We start from the raw sequence: 12,848 nt of genomic DNA on the forward strand, positions 1-12,848 counted from the left end.
TTTCTGTCAAGTTAAAATAGTAAAAAGTACAAGTAAAAAGAAAAATTATGTTGATAAAAGTTAAATAATAACATTTCAAATATAATAAATTAAAAATTTTGGAAATATGTTAATATCAAAGTTATTTAAAAGAAAAACAACAAATACATTGAATCATGTGGATAATGTAAATGTTGAGACTGATCAACTATTTGAACTTAAAAAAATGGTTATGGAAAAATACAAAAATTTGATGAGATTAAAAAGAAATGATCAAGATCAAATAGATTATCGAATTTATATAGAATCATCATTTATCAATGATTCTTGTTTTTTGCCTCCACTTTTAATCGATAAAAAACCAGGAACAAAGCTTACAAAGTTAAATAATGATCAAGCACAATTTTTGTTGTTAATGTTATTATATAATCAACAACTATCATTTCAAGAGAATATAATAAATCAATCAATTAATATTTGTTTGAAGGAACAATATATATTAATAGTAGAACAAATGGTGAGAAGTTTAATGTTATCAAAGAAACAGAAAAAAATGGTAGTAAAATGGAAGAAGTTGAATAGTAATGTAGAATTATTTCCAATTAGTAATTTTGTGAATATTACTTCGAGTAATATAATACAAGGATTTATTGGAGATTGTTCATTTATTGTTGTGTTATCTTTATTGCTAGAGCATGAGAAGAAATTTGATTCAAATTTATTATCAAATCTGATAAGTCCAATAAAATTCTCAATAAAGAATCAAAATCATCAGAATCAAAATAATACTAATGGTTATCAAAAAATTCATAATTATGAAAATAATAATAATAATATTAATGAATTGGATGATGTGTTATGTCTTTATAAATGTAAATTATTAATTAATGGTATTTGGAGAAATATTTTTGTGGATAGTTTAATTCCTATTGATTCTGGAAATAATTGTTTGTTATCACATTTTGATTGTAATAAATATTATGGTATAACCTTAATTGAAAAAGCATATTTAAAAGTTATGGCAAATAGATATGATTCTGTTGAAAGTAATCCTTCAATAGATTTATATTATTTAACAGGATGGATACCTGAAACTATTTCTATTAAATCACATTATGAAAAAAAAGGGAGCTATTTTCTAAATTTATGGAATCGTATAAAAAAGCCAATACAAAATGGATATTGCTTAATGGCTTTGGGTACTAATGAAATTAATTCAAATATTGATAATCATGCAAGATTAAGTCCTAGTAATTATAGAAGTTCTCGAGATAAACCACTTAATAGATTTGATAATGAAATTGATAATAATCAGTTAGAATATAAGTTTATTTCAAAAGAAGATATTTGTAAAAAAACTGGATTAGTAACTAAACATGCATATCAAGTTTTAAGAATTGTTGAACTAGTTAATCAAGAAAATGATTCTATTCGCAGATTAATTTTATTAAGAAATCCATGGGGAAAAATCAGTTGGAAAGGAAAATTCTCAAAATATGATAAAGAAATATGGACTAATGAACTTGTAGAATTATTAGGTAATCATTTTAATTATAAAGTTAATCAAGATAATGGAATTTTTTGGATTGAATGGAATGATATATTGAAATGGTTTTCACATATATATTTAGCTTGGGATCCTGAAAAAGTATCCAAACATTTAAAAAAAGTACATGGTAAATGGTTACCATGCCCACATAATTCAATATTAAAAGATGATTTACATCTTTTATATTTTTATCCTCAATATAAGTTATCTATTGATACTAAGTTAATAAATAAATTAAAAATGGATCATTCAAATTTATTGAATGAAAAAGAATTCATTAATCGAGACATTAATAAACCACAATCAAATATTAATGATTATAAAAGATTAAAGTTACATTTTGATTCAAATCAAAATGATTATATTGAAGATTATTCAAAAAATAATCTATTTGTAAGAAAATGGAAAAAATCCGATATTATTGATTATGAAAATTATAATGTTGGTGATATTTGGATTGTATTAAATAGACATATTGATTATTTGGAAGCAAAAGAATTTGATGATAATTACAATAAGCCAGATATTAATAATATACCTTTTATGTCAATAAGTATATTTAGAGGTAGAAGCCGAATAGTCACTCAAGAAAGGTTACCAATTATGCAAGGTGTCTATAGTAATGGTAATGTAATTACATTCAAAACAAGTATTTTTCAATTATTAAGAGAATATGAACATTTTGATTTACAAGAAAATAAAGATTTTGTATTAGTTATTACTCAATATCAAAGTAATAAAAGTTTTAATTATACATTAAATATATATAGTAATTTTGAAATGAGTATTAAGTTATTGGATTCTTATTTTCAAAAGATTATATATCCTATTAGTAATAATTATAGTTTTATAGAAATTAATGGTAAAATTCTACATTATAATTATAGTGAAAGATATTATATTAGTTTAATGAGAAATTCAAAAATTAAATTGGTTCCTGCTATATCTAATAAATATTTTAATTTAAAAAGCGAAACAGATAAAGTAAATACTTTAAATTCATTTAAAAGTGAGTTATCTGATGAACATTTCAGAGTTTTAATATTATTAGAAATTAAAGAAAAATGTAATAATTTCAAGTTAAGGATTTTTCCAGAAACCTTTGATGAACAAGACAAAATCACTAAATTGAGTTCCAGTAATGATTTATATAATAATAGTAATTGTAAATTTACTACATCCATTTGCAGTTATGGTAATTACTTTATTTTGATTGATTTCAAAGAAAAACAACAAGATTTTGTAAAAGGCAACTTTTTTAAGCTTATTATTTATTATCAAAAAATTTAAAAATATGTTATCACAAGATTTATTCTAAATATTTTTTTACACGTCATTTTTGCATGCATGCAATAATAATTTATTAAAAAGGAAGTTGATGTTTAATTTTATTAAAAATTTATTTAAATAAATAAACAAATTTCTTTGTTTTTTTTCTCTTTTTTTTGGAAAATTGTGTATCTTAAATAATTTAAAATCTGGTAGTGTTATATATACTTATAGTTAAATAAGTTACGTAGGAATAGGCTCAGAAGCTTCAACGGAAACATTGTCAGATCTTATATCAGCAGGTGAGGATATTAAGGTTTGATATTTAGAAGCAATTTGTCTTCTTGATTCTTGACAAATAGTTTTTACGACATCATTGATAGTTGGTCCTCCTAGTATAGATGCAGATTTTCCGTAAGTATCGAAAACCACGTTACAAACTGCATTAAATTGATCATGACAAGAATTACCAGTACAAGTCTTATTATTTATTTCCAATAATCCAGAACTTACAAGTCCAACAAAAAAAGTAACACAAACTTGAAGAAAAGTCTCCTTGTATAAAACTTCCAAGGCTGGAACTTTAAACTTTTTTTTAGAAGGAATTGATAATCCATTTTTTATTAGTTGTTCTTGAATTAAACTATTTATTGTACTTTCATCTAACCATGTATCCATAGATAACAAGAATTTAGTACATTTTTCATAATCCAAATCTCTAAATCCAAGATCTAAATATGGATTACTTGTGAATAAACATATTCCAAAACCTTTAGATGAAGATTCTTTTTGCATTATTTCCTTAATATCTTTATTCAATTGTTCTATTGATGGTTTTTTAAAAAGTTCATTCAAAAATGAACCACCAGAAGCTAAATTACCAGTATTTTGTTGTGGATTATTTACTATAATAGTAGTAGCTTGAGTACTTGTAGAAGTTGTAGGTAAATTGGCATTATTAACCAAATTTGGAGGTAATAATCCACTATTTGCTAATAATTGTTGAGGAACTAATTGTCCAAATACATTATTTCTTAATCCATACAACAAATTAATCTTAATAACAAACTCAATAATAATTAATAGTATTATCCATTTTCTATATCTTATAACACAATATTTCATTCTTTATATATAATAAAATGTTATATTATTATTTGTATATTTAACATTTAAGAATATATTAAATACTATTTCCAACATTTGAATTTTTCTGTGTGCAAACAAATTCACTGTATTAATATTATACCCATACCTCATTCCTCTTTCCTCTTTCCTCTTTCCTCTTTCCTCTTCTCTATTTATAAATTATCAAAGAAATATCAGCATTATTCTTTCCTCTCATACCTCTATAATATAAGCAATATATATATTCAATTCTCTTTTCTTTGAAATAGAATAATTCAAGTCTAAAATTGACCATTCAAGTTTTTTTATACAATTCGGTCACCATTTATCCTTCCAGGTTAATACAATTACTGAGTGTAATTACCATAATTATAATCCAATCCTCTCATATCAGAAATATGATTCCCACCTGGATGCATCTGCCCCTGTTGATTTGGTTGATCCTGCATTCCTATTCCACCTCTATATCCCATTCCTTGCACTCCACCCCCCATACTCATCTGATTATGGCCCGAAATGTGATTATACTGGCCACCATAATATTGGCTACCAACACTATTACTAACCTCTCCATTATAGCCATTATTCATCATTCCTCCTTTTTGCCCTTGAAAATTTTGCACAATATAACTCGGAAGCCCCGCCGGCGCCATTTCTCCTGGCGCCGATGTGTGATGGTATTGATCATGATGATTATTATCAACAAGAGTTGGATTTCTTCTTATATTTGTTGTTTGAATCCTTCCTGTTAAATTTCCTCCTTGTAAATTTCCATCTGGTCCATTTAGCCCAGTTTGTACAGCTCCTGTTCCTGTTGTCTCAATAAGACCATTATTACCTCCATTAATAATATGGTTAGATCGAATATTAACGTTATTTGAATTGTAATGTAAAACATTTTGATTTTGGGAGTATCTTTGTTGTTGATGCTGATATTGATTTTGATTGTGTTGATTGTGTTGATTTTGTTGTATTTGGTTGTAAAATTGTTGTTGTTGTTGTTGTTGATGTTGTTGATGTTGTTGTTGTTGTTGCTGTTGCTGATGTTGTTGATGCTTTTGGTATTGAGTATGTTGTTGCTGTTGTTTTGAGTATTGGTACTGTTGGCTGTGAACGTTAGAAGAAGAAGAAGAAGATGGGTGGGCATTATTAGCTACCACTAGACTTCTATTTCCCATTTCAAAATTATTATTATTTCCGGAATAAAGATGTTGTGAATTCCCTAGGTTATTGCCATGGACATTAGAACTTCCTATAGATGCTCCCATTGCTCCTTCTCCATTGCCTCCAAAGTTACTAAGTTCTTGATTTTTGTTATAGCTAGAATTCATCATCATTTCATTGGTATTGTTTTGTTGGTATTGCCTACTTTGATGGCTTGAAAGTTGAAAATTATTACCTTGGGAAACATGAGAAGAGTTATTTTGGGTATACATTTGACGATATTGTTGTTGAGGATGATTTTGGTTTTGAACACGTTGCTGAATTAATTGACGTTGAAATTGAAGTTGTTGCTGCTGCTGTTGCTGTTGCTGTTGCTGTTGCTGTTGCTGTTGTTGCTGAAGTTGTTGATGTTGTTGTTGTTGTTGCTGATGATGAAGTTTTTGAACTGACTGGTGTTGTTGTTGATGATATAGTTGTTGTTGGTGTTGATGTTGTTGAAGTTGATTTTGACCATAATTTTGACGTTGGAATTGCTGTTGTTGTTGCTGGTTCTGGTGATGTTGGTGTTGCATTTGAGGCTGTATATGCTGAGAACCAAATACTCGGTTGCTTTGTTGTCTTTGGTTGTAAAATTGTTGTTGTTGTTGATGTTGTTGTTGATGATGAAGTTGTTGTTGTTTTTGTTGTTGTTGATTATGAAGTTGTTGCATTGACTGATGTTGTTGGAGCTGAATTAAATTTTTTTGGTGCTGTTGGTGCTGATTCTGTTGCATTTGCCCTCCTAAATTGGCAGAACCACTGTTACTATTACTGTGACTTCCAATGTTATGGCTATTATTATTGCTACTATAAGAATAGGGAATTTGCTTTGCAGAAGGCATAGCAAGATAGTTAATGTTATCATTAGGCAAATTATTGACCGAAATTTGACCAGTTGAATTACTCTTATAACTTTGTCCATTTCTAATTTGATTATGGCTTGTAGGAAAATTAATCATTGAATTCACATTCTGGCTTTGATTGTTTACGTTTCTGGAGAAATTTGTATTGCTGCTCATTGCACTATTAGAATTGAATACCGAAGAAGAATGAGGAGAACTAGTTAAAGGCAAAGTTGATGTAGAAGGTGTTGGCAAATAGCTCATTTTACTGTTACCAGGATTCTCAAAGCCTAGCTGTTGCTGAAGTTGTTGATGAAGTTGTTGCTGTTGCTGATGTTGTTGCTGTTGCTGATGTTGTTGCTGTTGTTGATGAAGTTGTTGTTGTTTCTGTTGTTGTCGTTGTTGATGAAGTTGCTGTTGTTGATGTTGATGCTGTTGTTGATGAAGTTGCTGTTGTTGTTGTTGTTGTTGTTGCTGCTGTTTCTGCTGTTGATGTTGCTGATGTTGTTGATTCATATTAGATCCAACTGCAACACCCATATTCAAATGACTTGTATTCTTGTTTGAATTGTTCACGGAATTAACCCCTCTTAACTGAGAAGAATCTAACAGTTGTTGTGAAGTATTAGGAGAGTGTAACTTTTGTAATTCTTCAAATGGAGAGTTAAATAGTCTTTCTAATATTATCGACAAAATTGACATATGAGACATATTCTGTTGTATTAGAGATTTATAAATATGACTTGCCTTGCATCCATTAATCTCAATATCTTCAATAGACTTTACTGGAATATTTCTTACTGTTATATATATATCAACATAACTATGATCTTTAATACCTTCATCTTTATTGAAATTATTATTAAACTGACTATCAATTATTAGATTTGAGTTATTTATTACCTTTCCATTCCTATTATACTTCCATATCCTATATAATAATCCTCTTAAAAAGTAAGTCTTCTCTTCTTTTTCTATTGGAACTAATAAATCATCATATTGACAAATCAAATCAATGCTTACTGGTAACTTTCCTTGTATTGATAATAATGGATATTTTAATAATACAGAAATATCACGTATTACCATTAAAGAAGAACATAAAGCTATTGTAATAATTCTAACCAATGTACGTGATTGACTTAAACTTCCAAAATGTTGTAAAGTCTGACCCAATATATCAAACTCACTTGATATTGGACTTGTAAACAGTTCCAAACTATATGACATATCCATTACCATTAAATGTTCCATATTAGCCCCACTTCTTACAAAATCAGGGAAACATACAAGTGGAAAAATTGGATAAAATATTGATGATAAACCTTGTCTATTATTTATATTACTTTCTTTAATGCTTTTATTAGTGATCATAACGTTTTTTGTTGACTCTTGTTCATTTTTATTCAAAATTGAAATTGAATCAAAATTCTCAGCTTTAGAGATTTGTTGAAAATCACCAATTCCAAGTTTTTTCCTCTTTACATGACTAATCTCATCCAAATCTTGATTATTACCAACAATTCCAATAGAATTGGAATCAAATCTGGAATTAGAGCTACTATTTTCTTCCAATTCTAATTCAGAAAAACTTCTCTTATTCTCTTTCTTAGTAAAATCATTTGCAATATAATAGCAATTATTCACATTTAATTCACTATTAATCAGATCATTTGTAATAAAAAGTGGTACATCATATTCCAATAACCAATTAAAAATTTCATTTTCATTTCCATCATTATAATCCAATTGTTTTAAAATCTTCCCTTCAATATCTCCTCTTTTACTTTCTCTATCAGTTAGATCACATCTTGAACTATTATTAATATTATTATTAGCCTTATTGTCTTTTTCAAAAACTGAGTCTTTAATAATAGTTTCTTTTTTAACTTCCTTTTTTATTTCCATAGTATTAGAATTAGAATTATAGCCAGAATTTACTATGTTTCCATCAACCTTAATTTCTGCAGAAGGTAATTTATAGTTAATGAATTGTGGAATTTTATGGTATTTTGAAGGTTTTTCCCATTTTTTATTAAAACTTAAAATATGTTTTCTATCGACATCAAATGATGCAATTTTATTATAAAACCAAGTAAACTCTATAATAGGTTGCTTAATTGGGAAAGTATCAAACTTTGAAAATGTAATCTTGTTTTGAATACTTGTATTAACACCTCCCTTATTGTTATTATTACTACTTCCTCCTGACCAATTTAATATAGGCTGTTTTAATTGAGGAATTAAACTATTATTACCAACAGATTCACCATTATTATTTGCTAAATATGCCATCATATTATTAAGTTTTCTTTGAGTTACTCCTGATGCAATAGAAACATAAAATGATGAAGTAAAAAATTGTGACAAAGAACATATTATTCTTTGAAAGAAATAACCAGGATAGTAATATATCTCCCCCTCAGAATTAAAAGCTGATTGATAATTCGTGATATTGTTTTTAATATGCAAAAGTCTTTTATAGTTGTTTAAATCATACATTGATAAGAAAGACATATCACTTTCACTCAAAGTATCAAAATCAATAATCTGACAAGAAACCACGCGAATAAATTCAAAAAGTAGCCTTTTTGTATGATTAATAACTTCAATTGACTGTTGAGTTGTATTACCTCCAACCTGAATATTTTGAACATCAAATAAACTAATTTTTATTTTATAATGCACCTTTGGGTCAATTTCAAATAGAAAAATGATATGCATTCCTACTTTTCTTAATCCAAAAGATAACAAAAATTTATCAACTTCATCAATTCTTTTTAAAGATAATGTATTTAATGAATCATAAAGACCATGAATATCTTTCTGAAGTATATCTTGAATATCTGGATTAGTTTTAGACTCAATTAAAGAAATTGAAGCTGATATCTCATAAGATCTTAAGATTTTCCAAAATGCTTTACATAATATATTCTTACTTTTATCCCCAAAATCATCAGTAATAAGTGCATCCCTCAAATAATTTTGATATATCTCAATATGATTTTTTGTGAGTAAATGATCCACTATATCCACAATAATAAATTCTCTTTTTTCCAATAAATGATGACTATCTCTAAATTCACCACTAATATAGCTATTACTATTACTTATTGATTCAACATTAACATCACTTAAATGGTCTCCAGAAGTGAAATCCGAAGATTCTACTTCTTCTCCTCCTTTTACTCTTCCTTGAATGAAATCAATGTTTTCAAATGCTTGACAAGAATCATTATTAATATTTGACAAAGATTCACTATCTACTTGGTTAACTTGGCCATGTTCTACTGATGAACCAACCAACTGTATCTTAATCAAACTTCCTTTATAATTTAACTTTTGAAATAACTTATTACTTAAAGAATCACCAAATAAAAGTGACCATGGAACAACTTCCAACTCAATTTCCCATGGTAATATCTTCTTTATTAGAAAATCTCTTCTAGAAACCATTTCATTTCCAGCATTTCGTAAATAATTAGGTTTAGAATAATATGCCATATATATAGTCTCAAGTGATTTATGTAAAAATCTTAAAATACGATGCCAATAATCAATAAAAATACTAACAAATCCTTCTTGAATTAAAGCATTATTACTTATAACTAAGGAGATTGTATTAACCAATTTCCATTCTTTTGATATATTCAGGTTAAAATTACATTCCTCATCAAAAACAGAAAATTCCATCTTGTAGTTCTTATCAAACAATAAAGCCTCATTTTCACCATTTAAACTACATATTAATGGAATAGAAATTTCACCATTATTAAAAAATGTCAGAAAACCTTTATCTTGATTAGTTTCTAATATTAGCCTATAAAAAAAACTCTCTTGACTCTGAACTCCAGAATAATCCTTTGATCTGTTCAAAATAGGAAACTTTCCCGCCCCAATTTTACATACTTGTATCTTAAATTGAATTCTTTTTTGAGAAAGATTTGTTCCTTCTCTATTTAATCCCAACAAAAACTGGTCTCTTTCAAAATCCTTATATGGCTGGAAAAATAAACTATACTCCTTTATTCCCATACAAAAAATTGATCTATTCAATTCAAGATGGCCGCTTCTATCTAATCTTGAATATAATTTGAATGGAAAATAATTGTCACTTGCTGACTCCTTTAATAATTCAAGTAACTCTAAAATTTCACTATGTTTTGCCTCAAAATTTCCTGAATAAAAATCAAAAACTTCACCAATGCTTCTCCTAATCTCAATTTCATCAAGCCCCACATATTTTAATACATGCCCTTTATCACTCTCATTATCTGCATGCAAGTGATTTTTCACTTGCAAGTCCGGTGCATGTAATTCGGAACTTTTACCGCCCAACGTGTCTTTGGCGCCTGAATATGGTAAGTGTTGATCCATAGATGCACAAGTTAAATTAATATCAAATTCAGCAAGAATTACTTTTCCTTTGTAATAATCATTTCTCTTATTGTTTTCAAAGTTGTGTTTGCCTAGGATTCTATAAATTTCGTTATTCTTAGAAAGCCTATTATCAATATCTTCGGTATAACGACAGTTCTTTGTTAAAAATATCTTAAATGCTTGGACTTCACATGATTCTGTATCTAATTTTATATAAATCACTCTTGAATTATCTGGAAGTTTCTTGGGGTAGAAAAAGTAGTCAAATTCATTTCTGTCTCTTGAAATATTTGTATAAGTAGCTTTTTCAGGCTTTGCCAGAATGTTTGTCATTGTTAAAATGTTGTCTATTACTGTATTTATTATAACACTAGATCCGTTCTTCATTAAATTACTTTGAGAACTTTCAAATTTGTTAATCTTTACCCCATTCTCATCCTCATTCCTTTTATCCTCTTCAAATTCAGGAAATTCTGCAATCTTTAGTTTTCTCTCTTTTAATATAGATTCTTGTATAGGCGTGGGGACATTGCAAATTGGCCTCCAACCATAATTTAATGAAAATTCATTTCGAATTATTTGGAATTTAGTCAATTTCAACAAATATGGTAATAATTGAAACAATGAATCCGTTTTACTCTGTAATGCTTTTTGCATGTTCTCATAATATGTTGGATAATTTTTCCAAATTGAATTATTACCAAAATTTGAATCTCTAATTACTAGAGATCCTGTAAATATATCTATGCTTAAAATGTACTCGCTATAGTCTAAAAGACGTAAAGTAATTGAATATTTATTTCTTTCTATTGTTGCATTCTTATCCAAATACTTTTCTAACTTTAATGAATACAATTCCAGTAAATAACATCTAAAAACATTTGAAACATGATTCAAAACTTTTGAAAGATCTAAAATATTATTGTGATTTGTCTTTTCCCAATTACATAAATATTTCCAACTTTCATTCTCACTTATTATATCAAGTACCGAGTTAACATCATCTGATAACTCATTTTTATGTATAAATAAAAGGGAAAATGGCCATAAAATGCATTTAATGTCACCATTTGGAATCATTAGAAATCTCAGTATTATATTTGTGCCATTTCTATTATGTAACATACTTTTATAAACTGTTGTTTGGCCTATATTAGAATTATTTAATCCGGTACCTACCAAAGAATATCTTGCAAAATCAAAATTACCTTCATTATCAAAATTTGTTAAATTGGTTATATCTGCATTCTTATATAAATAAATATCAATATACTTGTAAGTATCATTTTTATATTTATATTCATTCCTTTCAGAATGGTAAATACCTGCAATACCACGCTCTTTAATACTCAAAATTGACTGCTCTAGAAACATTTCCAGTATTATTTCTCCTGTAATAATATTTGATATTTTGTATAGTTCTCCCAAAACATCTATATCTTTCTTAAAATCCTTAACTCTTTCAAATTTCTCAAGCTCCTCTTTCTCTGAATTTATATTATCCAAACCATTCTCTACAGAATCCTTCTCTAGTACTTTCACCATATCTTGAACTGGTTCAACACTTTGATCTTCTCTACAATTAAACATATAATAAATCTGTGCCTGTAAAATCTCTTTAAAAGAAGAATTCTGCTCTTTAGTTACAGTATATAAACTCAAAATCTCAGGTATTATTATCTTAGCATCAATTACTTGCCATTCTTTTAGATCAGAAATTAAAATCAATGAGAATCTAGACTTCTTTTCTAACATTATTCTTCCCTTTACTATATCAAAATGGATCATTCTTGATTTACAAATTCCTGAATTTGCATACATAATAAAGAATTCATCTCTAAGCTGCTTCTCAATTAGTTTTTCTTGTATTTCGCTCATCTTTGGGACAATTACTGGTTTTCCATGCTGTGTTACTAATTCTTCCAATAAATTTGGCATTTGAGAAAAATCTTTGAGCAATATCATATCCATTGCTGATGTTATATTTGGACTTGGGGTTCCTACCATTGTTAATGCAGGGTAAAAATCGAATGCAAGCTTTCTTTGTTTAAACCTCATTGATACCAAAGTCTCTCTAAGTTGTATCGCTTTGTTTATATCCTCCACTATTCTACTTAAGCTACCAATTGCTAACATTCTCAGAAAAACCTCCCTAACCTCTGCAGAATACTCCCACAAACAAGTTTTTGCTTCCTCTTGCACATTTGGGTCACTCGTACAACGTCCTAACAAATCCAAAAACTCACTATAACTGTGTTCCACCAACTGACGAGAAAGATGGCCATAAGAAACTGGAGCAAATGACTTCTGAAACTCCTCTGTTTCTTCATTTGTTAGCCTCATCTTCAACTAATTTGCAAACTTCTTCCTCCTTTTTCCTTTTCCTTATCCCATATAATCCTCTTACCTAAATTTTCACTGCTTGACTTTGCCAAATGTTGGCGCCATTTCCCCACCAAGAAATTCTAAAAAGAAATATAATTGGGGTAAAAATCATC

The 12,848-nt window shown here is 28.0% G+C and overlaps 3 protein-coding genes across 3 annotated transcripts; 1 reads left to right on the plus strand and 2 right to left on the minus strand.

Moving 5' to 3' along the window:
* Positions 1-106: 106 nt before the first annotated feature.
* cgd8_1320 (calpain like thiol protease) lies at positions 107-2,818 on the plus strand (the record flags this gene model as incomplete). Its single annotated transcript, XM_627039.1, has 1 exon — positions 107-2,818. One exon carries the CDS (start codon positions 107-109, stop codon positions 2,816-2,818), a length of 2,712 nt encoding a protein of 903 aa, XP_627039.1.
* Positions 2,819-3,040: 222 nt separating this feature from the next.
* On the minus strand, positions 3,041-3,922 carry cgd8_1330 (hypothetical protein, signal peptide, possible secreted protein; the record flags this gene model as incomplete). The annotated part of the gene is made up of 1 exon (XM_627040.1): positions 3,041-3,922. One exon carries the CDS (start codon positions 3,920-3,922, stop codon positions 3,041-3,043), a length of 882 nt encoding a protein of 293 aa, XP_627040.1.
* Positions 3,923-4,272: 350 nt separating this feature from the next.
* Positions 4,273-12,693, minus strand: cgd8_1340 (conserved hypothetical protein; the record flags this gene model as incomplete). The annotated part of the gene is made up of 1 exon (XM_627041.1): positions 4,273-12,693. The coding sequence occupies one exon, from the start codon at positions 12,691-12,693 to the stop codon at positions 4,273-4,275; it is 8,421 nt and encodes a 2,806-aa protein (XP_627041.1).
* Between the last annotated feature and the right edge of the window lie 155 nt (positions 12,694-12,848).

This window comes from Cryptosporidium parvum, chromosome 8 (assembly GCF_000165345.1).
Source record: "Cryptosporidium parvum Iowa II chromosome 8, whole genome shotgun sequence".
Lineage (NCBI taxonomy): Eukaryota > Apicomplexa > Conoidasida > Eucoccidiorida > Cryptosporidiidae > Cryptosporidium > Cryptosporidium parvum.